A 23085-nucleotide genomic window follows, 5' to 3' on the forward strand; every position below is an offset into this window, starting at 1 on the left:
AAGATCTTATTTTAATCAGATTGATTCAACTCATGGCCCTGGAGGGTAAGATGAGGCGACGATAGGGGGATAAAAATTTTACATGGCAATATATCATTCTCTACCCAGAGTTCCGTGCGCTCCTCGCACTACACCTGTCAACGGCTTTTTACAGAAATCTTGTAAAAGTTTCTATTATCCAACATTTATGTTTTGGACTAAATATTTAGTCATGTTATGATATCTTTTTGGTGCAATTAAATTGATGATTACTGTAAATTGTTTAAAATCAGTTTTCTGATCATAAATTAGGAACTACTTCGTAATATGCGTATGAATGTAGGACATACACGTGGTGGAGATTTAAATGTTAACATGGAATCAAAAATAAGAAAGGCTGTAAAAATACGATAAAACTTGTAAAATAAGAGACAAACAGCTAAATGGTAAATATGTACTTATTAAAGTGCCAGTGGCATATGAAAACTTTTAAAGGGAAAGGAAACCGAGAATGATTGTTTATATCATGTGATTATATTGTCATGTGATTCCAAGCGTTGACAGGTGTATGTGAAGCTTCAATCGGAACTCCTCGAATGTCTCGCGCACTCGATTGTGTGAAGCTTGTGTAACGCGCCCTCTGGTGAGAGAATGGGCAATATATATGCTGAAATTCATCTGCATTATTGATACTTATTCTCATTCAAAATTAACATTTTATACAATTGGCGAAATGAAACAGATCATTTGCTGACATTCTTTGATGCTTGCATCAATGTTCCTTGTTGTCGTTGATATACATGTACCAGAAATACTTCATGTATTCATGTGCACTATATACAGTTCTTTTAATGTAATGAGGCGACTCATATACATGCAAATTACATTGTTATAAAAATATCACTGTATGCTACATTTTCAAAAAGCAAGGATCATCTCCCTTTGCGAGCTGACCCAAAATTTAGAAATGTAGAAAAGTGATAACACTTATTGAATCGATGATACAGGTATCACTAAATGGTAATGAATACCAAACGGCACCTCATAATATTAACTTATCAATAATAGAGTTTATAAGTAAAACATCTCTTAATTAAATATTGACTTATTAACATTAAGCTCTACAACAGACTTGAGAAGGGGGAAAAATCATATTGAATGCATACATTTCACACACACCCACCCTTCTTTTTCTTAGGGCTATCATGTTTCAAGAGAAAGAAAATATTAAAGCACATGTGAAATGGCATCTTGCAATCTTAACTTACAAAATATAGGGCATTTTTTTCCATTACCAAATTTAAATAACAATTCAAATGTCTTTAAAATTTATTATCTGAAGATAAAATTGATTTGACAATCACATCAACACAGTAACTTCTTCATTTACACATTTAAATTGCACAGATTTCATTTCGCTTACATTTCCCAAATCTGACAGCGGAATGTGTAAATACAATGTAATGCATAAATATTCACGACATCTTTCATAACTTTTTTAAGTGTATGACAGCATATGAACAACAATTAAGCCAAAAATGGGATGAGGAATTTTGATTTTTATACATTTTGTAATATTTTCCTTACTATTGTCATCCTGAAAACTAAGACTCCATATTATATCATTTTATCCTGTACAGAATGTGACACGAATAACCACAGACGTAACAGGAGTGGAATGCGGCATAATAAAAGTTGGAAAGCTGATGATTAAATGCCAAATATTGATAGAAAAAATGCAGTTTTGTATGTACCTCAATCTAAAAAAAAAGATAAGGTCTAACATCTTGATTTATCAGACAGATGCCAAGTCTTGCACACACTTGTCAACTAAAAACACATTTGAAATCAAACTAGAGCATCTATACAAATAATAGAATTACTATATTCAAACATAAATAAGAACATTTTGCACAATTATGATCATAAAATCCACTTGTATATGAAGAACAACATTTAAATAACACACTTGCAAATCAACATGCACACATGAAATGTATTTGGTTAAGATGAAAAGCTCGAATGACCTCACACTACCTAAACTCAATTACAATACAAAGTATCTGGTTTGTGGAAAAGAAAATTATCTTGTACATTAACTGGTCACAACGAAGGTGACAATTTCCATACCATGGTTGGCTCTGAAAGTAAACTTTTGTTAATTTAATTTCCAATAATTAATACAGAGTTGATATAAATGGGTGATTAAAAACATTAAAATCCATTGTACATGTAATACTATGTTGATGTTTTTATTTGTATTTCTTTCAATTGCTATTGTATTGTAATTACTTGTTCCCAAATGCGCATACTAAAATACTAAAAATGCTCGGAGTATACATGTAGATATCAACAATAAACAAAACTGCAAGATATTGTAAAGGGGGAAATAAACACTGATTGTTACCTGCCACATAAAACATCTTATCGCCGGCATGCTAACAATTGTAATGCTCAAAAGAAAAACACCGACAGAATCTTACATTTGTATACCAAAACTTACTGACCAAATACCTAATGTCAAACAGAACTAAAAACAGTTTGTAGATGGTGCGCATCAGTCTCTATCAAGAAAATAAAACAAGAAACCTTATCAACTGGCAAAAATTACAATTTTTCATTTGTATTTAAGAACTTACTGGTCATACAGTTCATTGACTCCCAGAGGCACAGTGTAAGTTTCTATGATAACCGTATAACACATAGCACTCAACTTATGGTTGGCAAAGAAAAAGTTGCTGAAATATCTCAATAGTTGAAAAGACACATTAATGGAAATTCCTTTCTTTAAGAAAATATAGAAATTCATCCCAAGTTTAATTGCCTGATCTGTTACTTCCTAGGAGCAAACATTTCTTTGCATAGGTATAGAAGAATATGTTTAATGTGTACACCACAGAGCAAGCTGATACATCTTTTGAGAAAGTTGATAATTTACAGAAAAACATACTTTTATAATGACACCATTTCTATTACTATATACATGTACATATACATTTATTTAAGTTGTATTAAAAAAAATGTCTTTATCTTTAACATTAATAACTCCATAGGTGAGATTAAGAATAAATTCAACATTAATCTTGTACATGTAACGTCACTATAATAAATAGAATATAACATTCTTATCAATATAATCTACCACGATAAACAGTGTAGCACCCAGCAACAGTTATGACAAGGTCTAGACGCACCACACCTTATGTAATCTTTAATCATAATAATTGTACTTTTGTATATGTTGCAACTATTTCATTTTCTCATCAGATTGAGTCTAAATGATTTAGAGCTTTTTATTGGCTATTCATCTTGAAAATTCAATAAACAAGTAGTTGAGAGTCTATGGAGATAAACCGTTTAGCACCCTGTAATAGTACAAATCATAAAAATGCACGAACATGTGTATTTAAATACTCATTTTAAATTATTAGCATTACCCATCTGTGTAAGTCACAAGTTAAGATTTTATTTATAACTAAAGAGAGTAAAGTTGAATTATAATGTTTTAGTTAATGCATCTTGAAACCGAACCATGAAGAACAACATTGGAAAGTTCAAATTCTACAAAAACAGAAGGATCACCTCAGTCTTTCAATCACTTTGTCAACCCTTAAATGAATCACAAATTCAATGGGTAATTGCTGTGTTAAACACATAGTCATACTCTCAAAATTTCTGACCAATTACAGTATTTTGCACTATCAAAAATAAAAGATGCATCAACAGGCATCATGATTCTTCACCACCATTTCCAGAATCATCATCATCATCATCATCATCATAATAGTTATCTTCCTCTTCATCATCATCCAAGTCGTAGTCCTCATCATAAAAGTCTGTATCATCTACACTGTTTTGGGAGGTCTGTGGTTTGATTGAAACACAGTACTCCTGTAATGTAGTGGGAACTTTTACTCCATCACGCTCAGCGTCTTCCTTTGTGGCCTGAACTTGTTTTCTGTAAATATGATTTAAAGATTTCAGCCCAACTTATAGGACGGTAAAGTAGAAATGTCAACATTTGGTTTTTAAAATATAAATACATAAAGAGGTAAGATCAAAACAATTTTTTAAAAATCAAAATTTTTGTATTCCTTGAGTATGACTTTACAAATTGATGAAAAAGCTTTTTAATCAAAAAACAAATACATATAGCATTGACATCAATGACATTTGCACACTTTGAATATCATCATAATATTACATGGTCAAGTGTTCTTTTTCTTGAGAAACAAGAGGCGAACAGGCCTTCACGGTCACCCGAGTATCATGGCCCATACAGGGAGTCTTTTGAGCACATGTTTATGACCTTTCAAAATACATATAATTCCTATCCAATGTACAGAAGACGGAAAATGAAAGTTTGAAGCAGATAAACCATTTTAACATTCCCCAATTTTTTTTATACATTTTCATTATGTGGTCATATTGGCCTTGCCTAAGGGCCTGAATCCCTGATCCAGGAGTCATGAATTTTGCAATTTTGGTAGAGACCTTCACAGACATCATAATCATGCATTTAGTTTTTCTCAGATATATACATGATATATGGGAGTAGCGAAGAAGATTTCTAAGATATAATCCATTTTCACTTTATAGTCATATTGGCCCTGCCTTAGGGCCTGAACCCTTGACCCAGGAGCCACAAATTTCACAATTTAGGTAGTGAGCTTCATGAACATCATAAACATGCATTTAGTTTTCAAAAATATATATTGGAGTGGAAAAGATATTCTATGTTTTAATACATTTTCACTTTAATGCTGTATTTTCCCCACCATAGGACCCAAATCTCTGACCCAGGAGCCACAAATTTCACAATTTAGGTAGAAAGCTTCATGGACATCATAATCATGCATTTAGTTTTTCTCAAATATATATATATCATTTTCTCTGATTTAATACATATTCACTATATGGCCATATTGGCCCCTCCCTTGGGCCTGAACCCGACCCAGGGGCAAAAAATGTCACAATTTTAATTGAGGGCTTCATGACATCATAACCATGCATTTAGTTTTTCTCCCACATTTGTGGAAGTAGAGAAGATTTTTGAAAACATGGCCTTTTTAAAAGCATATTTGGTCCCATCCATGAAGCCCCAGGGGTAGTAAGGTAATAAATTTCACTATTCATATTGCTCTTATCCTAGAGATGCTTCACACCAAAAATGGCCTTGTAATTTTTAAGAAGATAAAAAAGTAAAATTGTTAATGGATGAGGCACAACAACTGATGAAGACCAATGGCAACAGATCACTTGAGTGACTCAGGTGACCTAAAAAATCAAACGAAAGTATTATATCATACATTTCAATACGTGAAACATTATCTTGATGATTTAAACACACACTTTTATTTTCATTATAAGAAACTATGGACATTTATTTTAGAAAAAAGTTAAAATTAAATACAGAAAACTTTTTGTATGGGAACTCACTTACTCCTCAGAACAAACTAAAATCATTTTATATATGCGTTTTTAGTACTGCAAATTGAGATAAAAATCTTCATAGATATCATAGCTAAATCAAGTGAATTTGAATTGTCATCTCGGACCCATGCTCCAGAATTTTTGTTTTGATTATCTGTATGTTTTCAAGGATGGAGTAGCAAGGTTTTTGGCAGTAACAAATTTCAATCAAATTCAACTTGTATGCCATTAATTTTGATGGCATGTCACACGTTGCAATATTTGATCTTTTCCATTTGTACTGTATATCTTCTAAATTGTATTGTATAACTTTTCATTAAATTTTGTATTATATATTTTTTGAAAATTGGACAATTCATAGTAGTTTCTGCCGTGCCCCTATGACCCTGGGGATGCAGGAGTCCTGACACTTTCAATTAATATATCCCCTTTATCCGAAAGATGCTTGAAACCAAATTTGAAAAGAATTGGAAATGTAGTTATCAAGAAGACGTTAAAAATGTTCATTTGTTAACACACAACGCATATCACACGGTGGACACACACCTATTGCAATAGGTCAGGTTTACTCATGTGACCTAAGAATTATAGAATGTAAATGGAAAATATACAATACAAATGAAAAATTATACAATACAGGTAGAAAAGATTAAATATTGCAATGTATGACACTCTAGAAATCTATAAGGTCTCTGATTTGGTGATTATCATTTTGAAGATTTAGAATTAATGTCTGAAATAGCTCAAACCTAGCACCCTGTAAACATCTGGTAACTTGTGTAAGTTGTGTTTGTTTTTGAAGAGGGATTTACCCTCCTCAGAGTATAACACAGGAACGTGTGATGTAAAATGAAATCCTCTTTACCTGATTATGTTTTCATACTCTTTGTCTTTTCCTTTGGAATCTTTCCACTTCCTATACATCACTGAAGCATCCACATTGGCAGGGGAAAATGTGTTGGGCTCATTCAACAGAGATATAATACTTAGCAGGATTGTCCTTTAAAAAGTAAGTATGAAATGCTACATGCATGTAATTTCAAATCAACCACAAATTGATCAATTGACCACTCTGATTTTTAATTGGAGCAGTCACAGCTGGAATAAACAGAGAGGGAAGAATCATAAAAAATCATTAAAGAATTTACAATTGATTTCTTAGATATATTAAAGACTCTAAATGGAACCATAAAAACTAAGCAAATAGTCACACAAGAGAGACAATTCAACATATGGTGTCAGTTGGATGGAGAGATAAATTCTACCCAGAGTTGCAATTCTTTGATCTCATTTGTCCTCAGATTTTACAAACTCTTCTAACAGTCCCACATCTAATGAATAGTTTTAAAATGTCACACTTAGTTTTGACCATTACATGTATCTATTGAATTACACAACATCATTTCATAAATCATGCAAGTTCACAGAATATTTTTTCAGTACCTGACATTCTGGGTGGGGTTCCATCTCTCTGAAGGAAGTTCACCACTCTGAGGGTCATCTACAGGGGGGTGCAATATAGATATACATACATCCCCATTCTACAAAAATAGTAATATACTGTCAATTAAAAATAACAAGATGTGTTTGCAAAACACTGATGTCCCTATAAGGCAGCAAAGTTATAGCCAAGATTAAAGTTCTTCTGGTCAAGATGACAAGATTAAAAAAAACTTTCATACCCATGAAAAGGTCTTGTGACAAGGGATACATATGTGAAATATGAAAGCCCTAGCGCAAACTGTTCAAATCAAAAGTTATGGCCAAGGTTAAAAGTTTTGCAAAAGCATGTCAAACACTAAGAAGAAAGATCTTGTCAAAAGGAATATAAATGTGAAGAAATGAATGCCAACTATCATAAACCATTTGAAGTTATGGCCAAAGTTAAAGTTTTTCAAAAGTACGTCAAACCCTAAGATTAAGGTCACATGGTCAAAAATGTTGGTACCCAAAGAAAGGTCTTGTTACATGGAATACACATGTGAAATATGAATGCCCCATTGCCATCCATTCAAAAGTTACGGCCAAGGTTAAAGTTTTTGCAGACAAGTTACAGACCAAATACTGTATGCCCCTGAACCTCCGATTACAGAGGTATTAAAATGCTTGTCATTTCATTCAAACTATCATTCAATTTTCCATTTTACATCCATTTCTTCTGATAGTGTTGATTGAAATGTTTGTCAAACATATGTTCTTTCTCTGGGGAAAATTCAGTTACCATAGTTAGGGTCAATTTTGAAATATAACAAATATTTTTTCTGGCAAAATGTTTTTCCCTATGGATGTCCCAGATGAAATTTCTTAGATAAATGATGTGTCATTCAGAGTGTATAGATAATACTCTGCCTGTTCCGTACAAACACACAAGGACATCCATGTAGTATTTTGCATTTGCAAAAAAAAATCCATAAAAAAAAAATGTAATGTAATAGTCTAAACTTAAAATGTTAAAAAAAACCAAGAAAATAACAAAGGGCCCCCGAGTGTACTTAATGGCCATCTAATCACACCGCAGAAATCTAATATTAGATGAGTTACTGCAGTGCAATAAGAATGTGTGTATTTGCATCTTTCTTAACCTTGAGCACTGTGAGCAAGACTTCAGCTTGTGATCATAAATGACATTCATTTCTTCTTATGTTTCTTCATTACAGAGTATGGCCAGGAAAATAGTTTAAAACTGTCTTTATCAGGGACTAGGGCTGGGTATTGTCTGGAAATTTTGTATAGTGACATACTGCAATAATCTTAAATGTATTGTGATATGTATTGTGATATTTTCATTAAGAATTAAAATGATCTTTTCTTATTAATTAAGTAAGAAAATAATATGACCCCCATCAACCTCAACAATCACTTGACTCTACATTAATTAATTATCAAATTGCATGATAATTGTAAAGTGCAAATAGACTCCCAATGAGGTGGATTTGCATATGCAGCTAAAATTCTATTTATCATTCATTTCAATATTATAACCTCATATCATACTGCCAAAACACTTAATCAATTTACCTGGACCATGGCTAATTGACATTCACATAATGATTATACACTGGTCTTAATCAACCTCTGTACCTAGTATGTACAAAGTCCCACAGAAATGTATTGAACTTTTAATAACAGTGACCTTCACCTTGACCTTGTGGTAAACCATTTAATTCAAAGTCCCACAGAAATGTTCTTAACTTCTTTTTTTCTAACAGTGACCTTCACCTTGTGGTAAACATTTAATTCACTTCTCATTTCAATCGATACTAAATCTATAAAAACCATGGGAAAAGTTTGACTTGCTAGGTTATCACATATGTTTGCAATTGTCCTGGATATTGTCTGAAATTATTTTGACAATTTAGGGTTATAAACAAGTTCAAAAACCTTTTCAGTTAAGTCTATCTCTTTTATTACAAAGAATAGCAAAAAGAAGCAGTTTAAAAAACTGCTTGTCACACCGGAGTCCTAAGCTAATTGTAACTAATTATACCTATGCAGCCAGTCTACCTATGCAGCCAGTCTATAAGCAATGCTCAAAACAATAAAGAGGAATTACTGGTTGATTCTGCATGGTTTCCAATTAAGTCAGTTAAAATCCAAACAAAAAATACATTGCACCTGAATGATATTTTCATTGATTGAAATACTTTTAGTCCCCGATGAGAAGAAACTCCAACAAAAAGAAGCACATGGGCCACATCACTCACCTGAATCACCTTGGCAAATATATAAAGATTTTCCATATATATTCGCATTTAAAACGTTGGTCCCTATTGTGGCCCCAGGGGACTATGATTTTTACAAACTTGAATGTGCACTATGTCAGGATGCTTTCATTAAATGTAAACTTCTTTGGTCCAATGGTTCCTGAGAAGAAGATTTTTCTCTATATAGTAGTATGTAAAACTTTGATCCCCTATTGCAGCCCATGGCACCCTATCCCTGGGGGCCATGGGTTTTACAAATTTGAATCAGTACTATGTCAGGAAGCTACAATGTAAATTTCTCTGGACCAGTGGTTCTCGAGAAAAAAGATTTTAAAAACTTTTCCCTATACATTCGCATGTAAAACTTTTGATTCCCTATTGCAGCCCCACCCTACCCAAGGGGCCATGATTTTAATAAAATTGAATTTGTACTATGTCAGGAAACTTACACACAAATTTGAACTTTTTTGGCTCATTAGTTCCTGAGAAGAGTATTTTAAAAAGATTTTCCCTACATATTCACATGTAAAAATTTGATCCCCTATTGTGGCCCCCACCCTACCCCTGGGTGTCATGGTTTTAACAAACTTGAATCTGCACTATGTCAAATAGCTGCTATGTATATTTGAACTTGTCTGGCCCAGTGCTTCTTGAGAGGAAGATTTAAAGAAAAAAAATTCAAATATATTCGCCTATAAAACTTTGATTCCCTATTGTGGCCTGACCCTACCCCCTATGATTTTAACAAACTTGAATTTGCACTATGTCAAGAATCTGCTGTGTAAATTTGGACTTCTCTGGACCAGTGGTTCTTGAGAAAAAGATTTTTTTAAAATTTCGCTATACATATTCACATGTAAAAATTTGATTACCTATTGTGACCCCATCCTACACCTGGGGCCATAATTTTAACAAACTTGAATCTGCAGTATGTCAGAAAACTTCCATGTAAAGAGGTATAGCGCATTTGCTGACGATACGGCCGACTCAGACATCTAAATGGAAAACACTGGTTTCCAATAATAGACTGGCGTGTTATATTTAAATATAAGGCCAACGTTTTCGATTTTTTGTTAACCAAGATAAATAACTGCTGCAGTTTAGCATTACTGACATTTATATGAGTCATTCTTTACTTAATAAACCATTTCCCTATTTGGAATGATGAACAGTACAATATTTTCATAGACCTGTGCATTCATATTACACAACAACCCTTTTACGTATGGCATTACTTAACTCACTGTTCTGACATGACTGTAGCGCCTTTAATAGATGTCATCAGTTCATTTGCCTTTGGTTGATAATTCGAGTGTTTATCTTTGCTTAAATATCATATGACAGGTAAACAAGCGGAACTACAATGATCTCGGAATAAATTCCCTTTCTTTAAGTCATAACTTGCAAATATTAGAAGTTATGATGAAAACGACTAATATTTGTTATAATATATGTATCACATTTAACCCCCCCCCCCTCTCAAGAAAACGACCCCAAAAAATGAAAAGCAAAATAAAAAAAAAATAGATTGGAAAAATATTGGACTTGAACTCGGGGAATGTATGGTTTAAGTGTAAGATTACCGAGCACCTAAACCACTTTGGCCACCCAGGCTTGTAAGTTTAAAGGTTTAACTTTTGACAGGCTGTTAAATCTCAAGGTAAATTTTGAAAACGATTTTTTCATATTTTATCCATTTTCAACAAGAGGGCCACCTTAAACCAAATTTCCTCAAACGGACTCATATACAGTCATAAGCAGGTAAAACAACTTCAGTGTTTTATTTCTGGTTTAAGGTGGCCTTTTGCAACAGTTTACAATTTTTTATGCCCATTACGTTACATCTACAGTGTACTATATACTCTATATAATCACGGTGATGTTTATGCTTGTCAAATAAATATACTATCAACATATCGATATCTTTATTAAGTAATTTGGGTAAACACAAGTATAAACTGACATTGTATAGCAGAATATTTGTAAAAAATGATATTCAAGAAAAAGGTATTTATGTAGGCGAAATTGCATACCAAGTGCCCTATACCTCTTTGGAACTTTTGTAGCTCAGTGGTTAAGAAGAAGAGTTTTAAATGACCTGACTATTTTTGCATTTTTGTGATTACCTCCCCTTTGAAGGGGCTACACCCTCCACCCAAGGATGATTTGTACCATGTTTGATTGAAAATGGCCTGCTGGTTCTGGAGAAAGATTTCAATATCTTCGCTATTTCACTAATTTATTCCCCTCGGAGTTTGGCCTTGCCCCTCATTTGAACAAACTTGAGTCCCCTTCACCCAAAGATGATTTGTGCCAAGTTTGGTTGAAATTAGCCAAGTGGTTCTGAAGATGAAAATTTGAAAAGTTTACGACAACGACAGTTAGAGGAAAGTTTTAATCTGAAAGCTCAACTCACTTGAGCCTTTGGCTCAGGCGAGCTAAACACCGATCAAACAGTTGCAAATGTCATTATGATATTGCAATAATAAAAGAAAGACGAGGCTATTTTGACAATTCTGTCAGAAGCTAGATAAGGTTCCATAACAGGTCAGTAGCAAAACATATATACTGGTTCCAATAACACAGACAACAGTTATTATCCATATCTAACTATATCTATAAATGACAAAGTGCACATGCATTGCATCTACAGTTGTGACAATATATGAATAGCTAATATCGATCTGCTTTTGTCATTATGCATACTACAGTAAAACACACTTACAGTGTGAAGTACTAGGGACAAACATTAATAGCTTCGCTGTAAGCATGAATTCAAAGTAAGCATGTTTGCTGTTTCATGTTTTACTGTATAGCATGGTTACAGAAATCTTACCTCATACACATTAGGATGCCACATTTTAGATATGAACAGCATGGTTATAGAAATCTTACCTCATACACATTAGGATGCCACATTTTAGATATGAACTTCACACTAGGAGGGTTGTATGGGTAATCTTGAGGAAACTTCATGTGAGCCTGAAAGTACAAATACACACTTAAATAAAACAAAACATCACTAATTTGCATAGACATTTGTAAACATCAATAACATATAAACAACACATATTAGCTGGTCTAGGTAGACATTGTACACAACAATAACATAAGTGTCACAGGCCTGGGTAGATATGGTACACACTAATAATACAAGAGGCTCATGGGCTACAACATTCAACAAAGTCACCTTGGTCCTGTTCTTCTGAAAATAATTTTTAAAAGATTTTTTGATCACTTAAATTTGTTGTCTTGATGAAATTATGGCAAATTTGCTTGGCTGAAAAATTTATTTGATTTCTGCATCAAAAACCTGATTCTGACTTCATGTTGTGTAGCAATACAATTGTATGAATTTGAAAACAAAATTGTGCTTTTTTATCTAGACTCACTGTTTTAAAATATTCAAATGATAATTAAATAAGAAATTAATCTTATAATTCTTTTCTTAATGGCGGTATCGTAGGGAATACTGGACGGAGAATTTTTCATCAATGCGCTATTAATGAAGTTTTCCGTTCCATTTCCCCTATGATATCTCCATCAAGAAAAGAAATATAAGATTCATTTCTAAATAACTCTCTTTACTACCATAAAAAATTTGAACCCCTGTTTTATGACCCCACCCTGCCCCCATGGGGTCATGCCTCAATTAAACTTGAATCATTTAATCACAGGGAGTATTGAGGACCTACTCTAACCCGATCCCCATAGGATTGCAAGCAGAATTACTTTCTACTATAACAAAAATAAAATCTCTCATTATTTGGTCTTAACTGGTACCGGTAATTAATTTAAAATGTGGGCCCGTTGATCAAGTTGTAGGCTCATAAATTTCAAAAGGCAGGGGCCCACATGGCCCCTAAGGTTTCAACTGTTAACTACAACCCTGGAATCCCTATTTAGTCCCATCCCAGCCCCTAGAGCCATGAGTTAATCAAACACGATTCTACACTATAGCAATGCTTGCATATCAATACGACTGATCATGGCCAGTGAATCTTGAGAGGAAGACTTTTAAACATTTTTTTAAAATATTAGAATGTAAAATTCATATCCCCTTTTGTAGACCTACCTTACCTCCCATGACCATGTTTCAAACAAAGAATCTGCACTTCCTGAGGATGATTGCACAGTACTAGTTAATCATGACCCAATTGTTCTTGAAAAGATTTTTTTCAATTTTTTCCCCTTATACAGTAAAACTCGTTAAGTACAAACACTGATAATTAATGAAACTGAGTGAGAGTCTACTTGGTCTTCATGCACCTTTTAAAAAGAAAAAAATTAACTCTTTCATTGTCACAATTAAGAACCTGGGTGATTCAATGTATGTAAATTTAACAAAAGACTCTCAAGCCTGCAGTCACCTGAGTACTAGTTAAAAGTATCACTAGTCCCAAGGGCTAAAAATCTAAAAAAAAAAAAAAAAAATTCCTGTTCTGAATACCGTATGATGGGTTATTTTTGCATGTCACAAATTTTGTGAAAATACCCCAAAACACTATCATTTTCTATTTGCATAGTTCTTTGTTTGCGATTCTCCAAGTTACAAATTAATTGACATTTGACAGCTAGTTTACATAGTGATAACGCCTGACCACTGTTTAAGATAGTTAGTGGTGAGTTTCTACTCACTGATTATTCTTATCTTGTATGAAATGGCACACAATTGTTGTAAATTTTATGCGAATTTAATTGTTTGCGATTAAAAAATAGTCACATAGAAAGCGAAAATTGGATTATCGCAAAAAAAAAAAAACCCCTGTTATATGGTATCTAACCTAAATTCTAATCATCAACAGCATAAAACAAGATGTGTTCTTAAAACTGCAATGCCCTCAAAAGTGCTAATATACTGATGAAAAGCTTTACATAGTATGATATATATATAAACAATGTCACTAATGTATATTATTAAACAATGTCACTAATTTGATCGACCCACCCTACAGTCAAAACCATGGGGGGGGGGGGGGGGGGGGGGGGTTGTATCAGTAGTTTATTATATCTTTCACATTTCAAGCATTCTGTGGGTAAAATATGTCACCTAAATGATAAAATTTGTGACTATGCAAAATTAAGATGCTTTATATTACAAAATGGTTTGTTTGTTTACTAAATAAAGACTTGAGTCTTTGTTTACATAACACAGATTTAAGGCTAACATATTGTTTTTATTCTTGCATTCAGAAGGTCAAAGTCTAGGCTGTCAACATTGAATGAGTTAAATTTTCAATGTTTAACATCAAAAATGAAAAATATTTTTTTCAAAAATTGTGAACCAGTCCCTTTAAAGAAGTCCTACAAATGATAAAGACAATAATCACTATTATTAATTTGGCTCCACCCTGAAACCAAACCCTTACCCCCTAGGATCATGAAATTTACAATTTTGGTAAAGAACTATCTACCCCTAGCTTCTAAATATCCATTTTAGATTTAGTTTCAATAGCATTAAAGCAAATATCATTTACATGTTTTGCATATATACACTTTATATACCAAGTTTGACCCCGCACTGGAGTCAGAACCTCTAACCTGTTGATCATGAAATTTACAATTTTGATAGAGGCCTTTCTGCTCTACATCACTATGTATTTAGTTTTTCCTTAAGATATGCAGTTTTTTTTAAAAAGAGAAAACTTAAAAATTGGTCAATTTTTGGCAGTCTTTGCCCTGCCTCTAAGGCCCCAAGAGTTCTGAAATTTACAATTTATGTCCTCCTTATCCCAAAGATGCTTAATTCATACCAAATTTGAAAAGAATTGGAATCGTAGTTATCAAGAAGTTAAAAACGTTAGATTGTTAACACATAACAGACGCAGACCAATTGAAATAGGTCACCTGAGTGACTCAGGTGACCTAAAAAATTCCCAATCTGAACAAAAAATATGATAAATTTCCCAATCAAAAGGGACTGGGACCCTGTCCCAAAAACTGTAGTGATGAGTCTCTTATAAATATCATTTTCTCCTTCTGCAGTCATCATGAAAAGTCTGACAACCAAGTCTACTAAATTTTACATCAGGCTAAAAATATTGTAATCTAGGTAGTCCACCAGGCTAGTGAATTCGAGTACACTATGTATGTCTTGCTTTAAAGTAAAAATAGTCTGGACAAGCCAATATACAGACATGTTGAACAGATTTCACAATGAACATGAAATAGGAAAAGATTTAGAATATACATGAATATCAAAATGTGTGAATAAAGAGTTTTCTTTTAATTAGTTTTATTGAAACTATATCAAATTTTTTATGGGCTCGTAATTTTTTTTTTTATGGGCTAGTAAAATTTGTTTTATAGGTAGTAGCTCCACGGAATTTGTGGAAACACTGAAAACACCGGGTAATGACCAAAAAGATACTATCATTAAAAAAACCCACCAGGTTGTTAGTTCATATATTCATATATGTACTGTATACATTCCCCAAGTTTCATTTAATTGAATGGTTTAAGGATACTTTAATTTCTATATCTTTATTTTGGTTGTGGTTAACTTAAAGGTGATCAAATAGATTCTACAAGTGTATATCATTTCAGGAAATATATATTCACATTGTAACCTGAAATTAAAGACGATTGCATGAAGTAGCATTCTGTAATCATTTTTCAATAACAATGGTGTTTTTGGTAGTTACCAGGTTTTTCGACATTTCTGCTAGTTTCATGGACCCGCTCGCCGGGCTATAGTAGATAGAAAAACTTTTTCTTAAGACGGCTTCTGCATCACCATTTCATCTTAAATATGAACTTTGAAATTTCGAAAAGTGTACATAACTGAGAAATTTACGAAATATTGAGTTATCTAGCTCCATTCAATCTTCATTGGTTCCCTTAGATCTTCATTTGCATATAGCTCAATGCACCCAGCCTGTGTAAGACAGGGTTTTTGGAGTCATACAGTAGTTTGGTAAGTAGTAACTTGGTATATCCATTAGAAGTTAAAACTGTGCAGAACAAGTTTTGTTTTCCATTAAGAAAGTTTTCTTCAGATTAGCCTTTTTAACTTAATGACGTTAATGTACAAGTACATTATTCATATAAAGTATGACAACACGTCATTTTTAGATTTTGATTTATATAACATTTTTGTAACATGCATTTACACTATTCTTGTGTAATTTAGATTTCATGAAATAAGTCAGTTGTTGTGAATCAAAAAGCAACGCACATATCTTATAGAAACACTTTTGTATACGTAATAAGGATAAAAACAAAAATTACCATACACTTCCTCTGATTCACACTGTACTTATCACTATTTTTAGAAACATCATGATCGTGGTTGCCAACCTTCATTGTTTTCTTTTAACCTAGTATAATCAGCCATGATTCCATGAAAATCATAAAATTTCTACCTAAGCTATCAATGTTTCACCTACCTTGAAGTACCCACCCTCGTACATAGTGCCAGGGGGTCCAAAAATTGCCACTTCCCACTCGAAAAGACTGTCATCATTTATCAAGTTCACACGAAATCCTTCGACTGGTTCTTCACGAATTTTTTTCAGTTCCAGCTGTAGAGCTTTCACTGCCCCACCTATGGGACTCTGTGCCATATCTTTGAGATCAGATCGATGTACTTTATTGATACTCTACTCAATAGGTGACAAAGAAAAGCCAACTTTCCGTTTGTGTTTTCTTTGTGTTTTGGCTGCAGCGCAATATGGCGAACTGTGACGTCACAATATTATTGTCAAGACATAACTTGGAGTGTTGGTAAAATGAGTAAATTTGGTAGCGAGACCGGTGCGGAGCTAATAGGACCGATCGAAATTATCTCCCTTCACATGTATCTAATTGTTATAAAATTTTCAAAATATGCTTTTAGATATAAAATAAATTATCACTGAGAAATTAACTTAAATATTTCCCCAAAACCTGAGATATTGTCGATTGTTGCTTTCGTAGCCACCACATCTATAACGGACATTGGGAAAATCTCCTTAAATAAGCATATAACATTGGGAAATTTCCTTAAATAAGCAACCCCTTCGGCGGTTCTTGTACCGCTTGAAATATGTTATGTGAACGTCACACTTAATTTTTATTCATTGATTTCATAAATTGATGTTAACACGTAGCAGAGACTAGCATAACAAGGACAGTAACTCTGGTGACCGATCCCCCCCCCCCCTCCAAAAAAAATCTGTACACTGTGATAAAAGTTCAACCCAGGCAAGGGAATTCCTGATCTATAATCAACACATCGGAATGAAAACACCAGCATACAGTTTATAATTCATTTATGATAAAGGGCTGATTTATATTGTCATTGATAACAATGACAAAGTGCTATACGGGTAGTATCAAAATTGAAATAAACCGACAAATTTGGAATACCTTGAATTTGAGTATGAACTAACTGAGTAAATTGACAAAAAGGACTCAATAGTATGTGAATAATCAACAAAGAATATGTGACCGAGTCAGAAATGAAAAATATCTAAATATGCCCCTACTGGGCCTCCATAATACCTTTTTAAAAATGATTGGGCCTGATTGAAAATATATAATATATTGAAAATACTAAATAAGTATAACAAATCTCTTAAGTACGGTCTGTGATACTTGGTAAGGGGAACCTAATAAACTGAAAATTACATTATAAAATCTACTAATACCCTATCGAAATATACTGTACATGCATGAATACTTGCTGTTAACCTTGAGGGTTTAAGAACTCCCTAACTACTATCATAACAAAAATCATGCTTATTTCATGCTAGAAACTAATCAGAGCTTCAAAACACCGAGATTTATTCGCTCAGAATAGAGACGAGAAAACTAACCATGCATGAGGTTAGTGTCCATAATGCTAACCGAGTGAGTAACACTCATCAAACACAACCTTATATCCCGGGGCGCGTTTTACAAAAGAACTTAGACTTACGACCAACTTTATATACTGGAATTTTCCAGTTTATTGTACATCATTCACTCCAAATGCAAACATTTTTTTTCTTTAATGTTGAAAATTAAGCCTCAGAAAGGTTTACTTCATTCACTAAAAGAAATAACTGTGTAATACAATTTAAGACTTGCGACTTTGCCGTAAGTTGTTTTGTAAAACGGGCCCCTGAATTCTATTCACTAATTTAAGCCAATCAAAACCAAAGAAACTATCCTGATCAAATCGGGAAACAAACGTTGTTAGAAATGCGTGACAAAAGGATATGATATTATATTTCCTGTTTAATACAAAACAATAAGAAATATAGGCTTATCAACAATATCTAAACATGAAAATACATAAGATAAATGACTGACAGTAAGTAAATGAACTTCAAATGTAAATTAGAAACTGATTTAACAATAAGGGCTTTATTTATGCAATAAACACTCCGATCCTATTAGTGCCGTGTTAAATCAAAGTACTAAAAGTACTGATGGGAGTTTTTGCACCAAATGCTTCTGGGATTAAGAATTATATTCCAAAAATAGGGAAATGCCTTCAAAAGCCATAAAATTATGCATAAACGTATGTTGTCTCTCTATAACAATCAAAGAGCAATTATCTATGTCTGCATACGTATATACACTGGTAAGTTAAACACCTTGTCTGGGTTGTATTTTACTATTCCAACATATTATGTACTTTTAAAATTCCTCATTTTTTGTCAAAATATGTCACTACATTAATATTCTAGCATGAGAACATTCTTGAAAAACTCCACACATAACTTAATTATTGGGTTTATGCCAATTTGTTTTATAGAAATCCTCTTTGAAAAAAATGGGGGGAGGGGGGCGACATGACTTACAACTAAATAATTCACCGTTGCTTAAAGTGCAAGAACTTGTACATAAACCTTAGACATTTACTTTAAATATCTTTCTCTTTAAAATTGTCTATGCTCTTACTTGAAATTTGAAATTCATTAAATTTTACTAGAGCTCTGTGCAAAGGATCTAGGAAAATTTCCACGCACGTATTTTCGTCATCATCGGAACCCACGAGTTTTCTCTCCGTTAAACTCGAATGCAGTTTAACGGAGAGAAAATCCGTGGGTTCCGACGATGGTAACTTCGTAAGCATCAACAACTGACAGTGAAATATTTAGAATTTACTCCATCTATAGTCATATGGCCTTAATTTTGCAAAAGTGAAAAGGTGAAGATAACGAACAGTGATTAATCTCATAACTCCCATAGGGAATACAAATTAGAGAGCTGGGCAAACACAAACCCTGGATATAACAGACGTGGGACCAGGTGCCTAGGAGGAGTAACCATCCCCTGTCTACCGGTCACACCCGACGTGAGCCCTATATCCCGACCAATCAAACGCAGCAATCCGTAGTCAAAACCAGTGTGCCAAGAACGGCCTAACAATCGGTATGAAACACGTCAGACAATATTTGACTCAATGAAGGGTTGTATTGGCAAACTAGAACTCCATAACGACCAAAGAATTTGCCTGCACATATGCTATATGTATGATGACCATTAAATATATTCATATTACAACTTGTTTGGTGGTTGTACATATTTTTGGATCTACAACTGCTATATTTTAGCCTTTTGTGCTTTTTCAACATTGTTAGGTTCAGGGGTTGTTTCCATGGAAACAAACTCATTAACATATATAAAAATTATCATTTTTCAAACAGGCCATACCTTCTTTCTATGATAAAGTGATTTTTAAAAGAATCTAATTAATTTTATGTCAGCATCATATCCCCTTAAACAAGACTGTTGAAACTCTTGTAATATCAATTTGTCAGTAACCTGCCTCGATTTAAAAACTGATCAAACGCAGAACAACTTCTTGCGTATCGAATTGATTGAAATATATGAAGACCACATGCAGGTGATAATGGAATATTGCTACATGAAAGGCGAATATAACGAAAGCACCCCCTGTCGACCGGTCACACCCGCCGTGAGCCATATGCCTTCATCAGATAGACTGAGTTATTCGTAGTAAAAATCAGTGTGCTAAGAACGGCCTAACAATCGGTATGAAACACGTCAAACGGCATTTGACCCAATGAGATGTTGAAAACTCTAGATCATTATATAACGACCATGGAATTTGCGAAATGCTGACTTTGAACGACTGTTGAAACTCTTGCACCATCAACTTGCTTGTCAATAGCCTGTCTCGATTTAAAAACCAATCATACACAGAACAGCCTTTTGCGTATCGAATCAGGTGATAGATATAAACACCATATGAAAATGATAATTGAATATCGCTACATAAATATGGAAAGTTAACAAATTATCCCGTTTGTTACACGGACAATTGCATCGCTTGGGGTCGAATTTACTACTCTTTAATAGTCAATTCGACCCCAAGCGGTGTAATTGCCTGTGGTTTGTCACAAAGTTGAGTTGAATGAAAATGATTATTGTTGATAAATAAAACGCCGATATATCTAAATTTCGAGTTGAAGGTCCAAGCAAGATATTTTTTCTTTTCACGTAGAAGCGTTTGAATAAATTCTGCTTCATGAAAATAAAAAAAAAAACCAGGTCAGCTAAAAAAAAGAGTACGGTATGTTTCATGTAATTAAAGTATGAAGGAAGAAAACAGTCATTTATTATTGTAAGATTCTGCACCAAAAAGTCATTTTAAATCAAAACAAGTTTCACGATAATCAGGCGCGGATCCAGCTTTTTTCGCCAAGGAGATGGTTCCAAAAGGCCTCCAAAAGTCTGGAAACTCATGGATTTCTACCTTTTAACCTCTACTGTAGACAATACGAAATCACTACCTAAATTGCTGAACGTACGCTTCGTAAATAAAAGATACTAAAAAGAACGTTCGATTCGTAACCGGGAGGTTATGAGTTCGAGCCCTGCTCGTGCCATGGGATTGCATTGATATCGACCATATTAATGCACTTTGCAAAAAAGAAATTTTAGCACGGCTTTTTTTTTTTTTGGACTGAGGATAACTCTGTTTACCTGATCAAGATATAGGACTCACGGCGGGTGTGACCGGTCGTCAGGGGAGTCTTACTCCTCCTAGGCACCTGATCTCACCTCTGGTATATCCAGGGGTCCGTGTTTGTTAAACTCTCTCTTTTGCATTGCTTATAAGAGTTATGAGATTGATCACTGTTCGTTATCTCCACCTTTCATAGAGCAGAGACAGAGCTAGCTGGCTGCTTAAGTATTCTCTAATGTCTAATGTTTACTGCCAACTGCTTTTATTCTGTCAGTTTTATGATGAGTTCTGCGCATGTGCAAAGATATAGGTAGTCAATAATGGACATCACAATAAAGAAATATAGCACCGCCTTCAAATTTACCTGATCTGTGAACCCTTGTCAATCAGGAGAAATTAATCTTCAGATTGGATGTTAGAAATTGATGGACATTTAGTTACTAGTCTTTGTGCATACCTTACCTATCTTATCTGGTGATCGAGGCGTCTGTGCAATCTTTTGATGCTTACCGCGTAAACCTTCTTGATATGGAAACGGCTTATGTTTTTTCATATGGAGATAGTCACACAATAATGGTAGTAACTTTTGTATACAATTACATAAATTATAATAATAATAATACCATATTTATATAGCACCCTTTTCATACACTATGTACGCTCAAAGGTGCTTAATATTATAATAGAATATAGTAGGTTATGCTTAGGGATAGGTACGGTTGATAATAATTATTATGGATTGTTGAATGTAATTTTATGCTAAACAGATTGATTATGAGTAAATACATCGTACGTCAATGAAATATTGTTTACACTCCGTCGAAAATTATATTATGGCGTCTACTTACCAGGTACGAAGTCCGTGTACATGCGTTCAGACAAATCGGTGTCAAAAGATTTAAGATGTCTATGAAACGATGTCCAAACTTTTCTGCTGCTGAGACCTCAGCATTGTCTGACGATGTGGAGGAAAGAAAAGATATTTGTTTCAAAACAAAACTATTGTTCCAATACTATGAAGGAAACGTGGGGAAAATGTCACTTCTAAAGTCAACAGATAATGTCCGGTCGGGGGAAGAAACGAAGAAAAGGAGGACACGTCTAAACAGCGAAAGTTGGGAAAAGTTGGCTGTGGGATATTCTAAACGAATATTGAGTTCATCATAAAGATCACATGTCACGGTATACGAAGCTTATCAATGATGTCCACATCCTCCATATAGTCTAATAGATTGCTTTTGTTCATGAAACAACGTTCCCTTCGGAGAAGCTACCTAGCTCTTAGCAAAGCATAGTTCAGTATAGACTTTTAAGACAAGCACCTGGATCTAACAATCTCAAGATTATCTTAAGATATGACAGTTTTGTGAAACAGCTATGATGGATCTTATTACAAATTTTAGTCTTAAGACAGATCTTGGTTGTAAGATAGTTTTGTGAAACTGGCCCCAGGCCTGTGGGTAGCTGCAGAACTGTAGCTCTTCCAAAAAATTATGTCAACAGATTTTTCGGAGAGCTTCAGTTCTGCAGCTAGTCCGTGGGCCTTTGTGTGATGACCGTTATAGCGTTTCCCAAACTTGCCGAAATATCTGAGTTTCATGTAAAGGACCGGTCAACATTTATTGGGGAGTTGGGACCTGTGCAAAATGCGATAGGACAGACATTTTTTGGTTTACATACTGATAGGACTTGACTCCAACTTTTTAAAATAAATGTTCAACACTGATAGGACAGCAATATGTTTTGATACAATGAAGCAAAAATCAAAGTACTGAAAGCACTGAAAATTAGGCGCTATTCTGACTTCATGAATTCTGTCTGTAATGTTAATGAGCAGGAACAACAGGAGAAGAAGTTCATGCATTATTCTTTATCTTCGCACAGCTAAATGATATATTTTCTGAAAGGAGATAATAAATATGGTTAGGAAACAATGCCTTAAAACTTTTCACCATGTTGAAATATAAACTTTATATGACGTAAAACTTGATAAACACAATGGAACCAAAACCTGAAGTTCAGTGATGAAATTTACAATTCTGGTAAAGGACACCTGCTCCTTTT

The 23085-nt window shown here is 33.8% G+C and overlaps 2 protein-coding genes across 2 annotated transcripts in view; one reads left to right on the forward strand and one right to left on the reverse strand.

Annotated features, from left to right (window-relative positions):
- Nucleotides 1-23085, forward strand: part of LOC125649663 (tyrosine-protein phosphatase non-receptor type 9-like) — a 61229-nt gene that overhangs the window by 1486 nt on the left and 36658 nt on the right. The gene's annotated exons all lie outside the window — the stretch shown is intronic.
- LOC125649979 (ubiquitin-conjugating enzyme E2 R2-like) lies at nucleotides 1295-17946 on the reverse strand. Its single transcript, XM_048877893.2, has 5 exons — nucleotides 16505-17946; nucleotides 12012-12098; nucleotides 6856-6953; nucleotides 6278-6412; nucleotides 1295-3937 (listed from the first exon to the last, which is right to left on the reverse strand). The coding sequence occupies exons 1-5, from the start codon at nucleotides 16679-16681 to the stop codon at nucleotides 3709-3711; spliced, it is 726 nt and encodes a 241-aa protein (XP_048733850.1). The 5' UTR covers nucleotides 16682-17946; the 3' UTR covers nucleotides 1295-3708.

Source organism: Ostrea edulis, chromosome 5 (genome assembly GCF_947568905.1).
Source record: "Ostrea edulis chromosome 5, xbOstEdul1.1, whole genome shotgun sequence".
Lineage (NCBI taxonomy): Eukaryota > Metazoa > Mollusca > Bivalvia > Ostreida > Ostreidae > Ostrea > Ostrea edulis.

Excerpts from the sequence above, each read along its gene's own strand:
- LOC125649979 (XM_048877893.2), bottom strand. The coding sequence starts at position 16,681 with ATGGCACAGAGTCCCATAGGTGGGGCAGTGAAAGCTCTACAGCTGGAA. Across the intron at positions 12,099-16,504 it reads ACGAGGGTGGGTACTTCAAG|GCTCACATGAAGTTTCCTCA; the intron begins GTAGGTGAAACA and ends TTGTACTTTCAG. Across the intron at positions 6,954-12,011 it reads GGCATCCTAATGTGTATGAG|AATGGGGATGTATGTATATC; the intron begins GTAAGATTTCTA and ends CTATTTTTGTAG.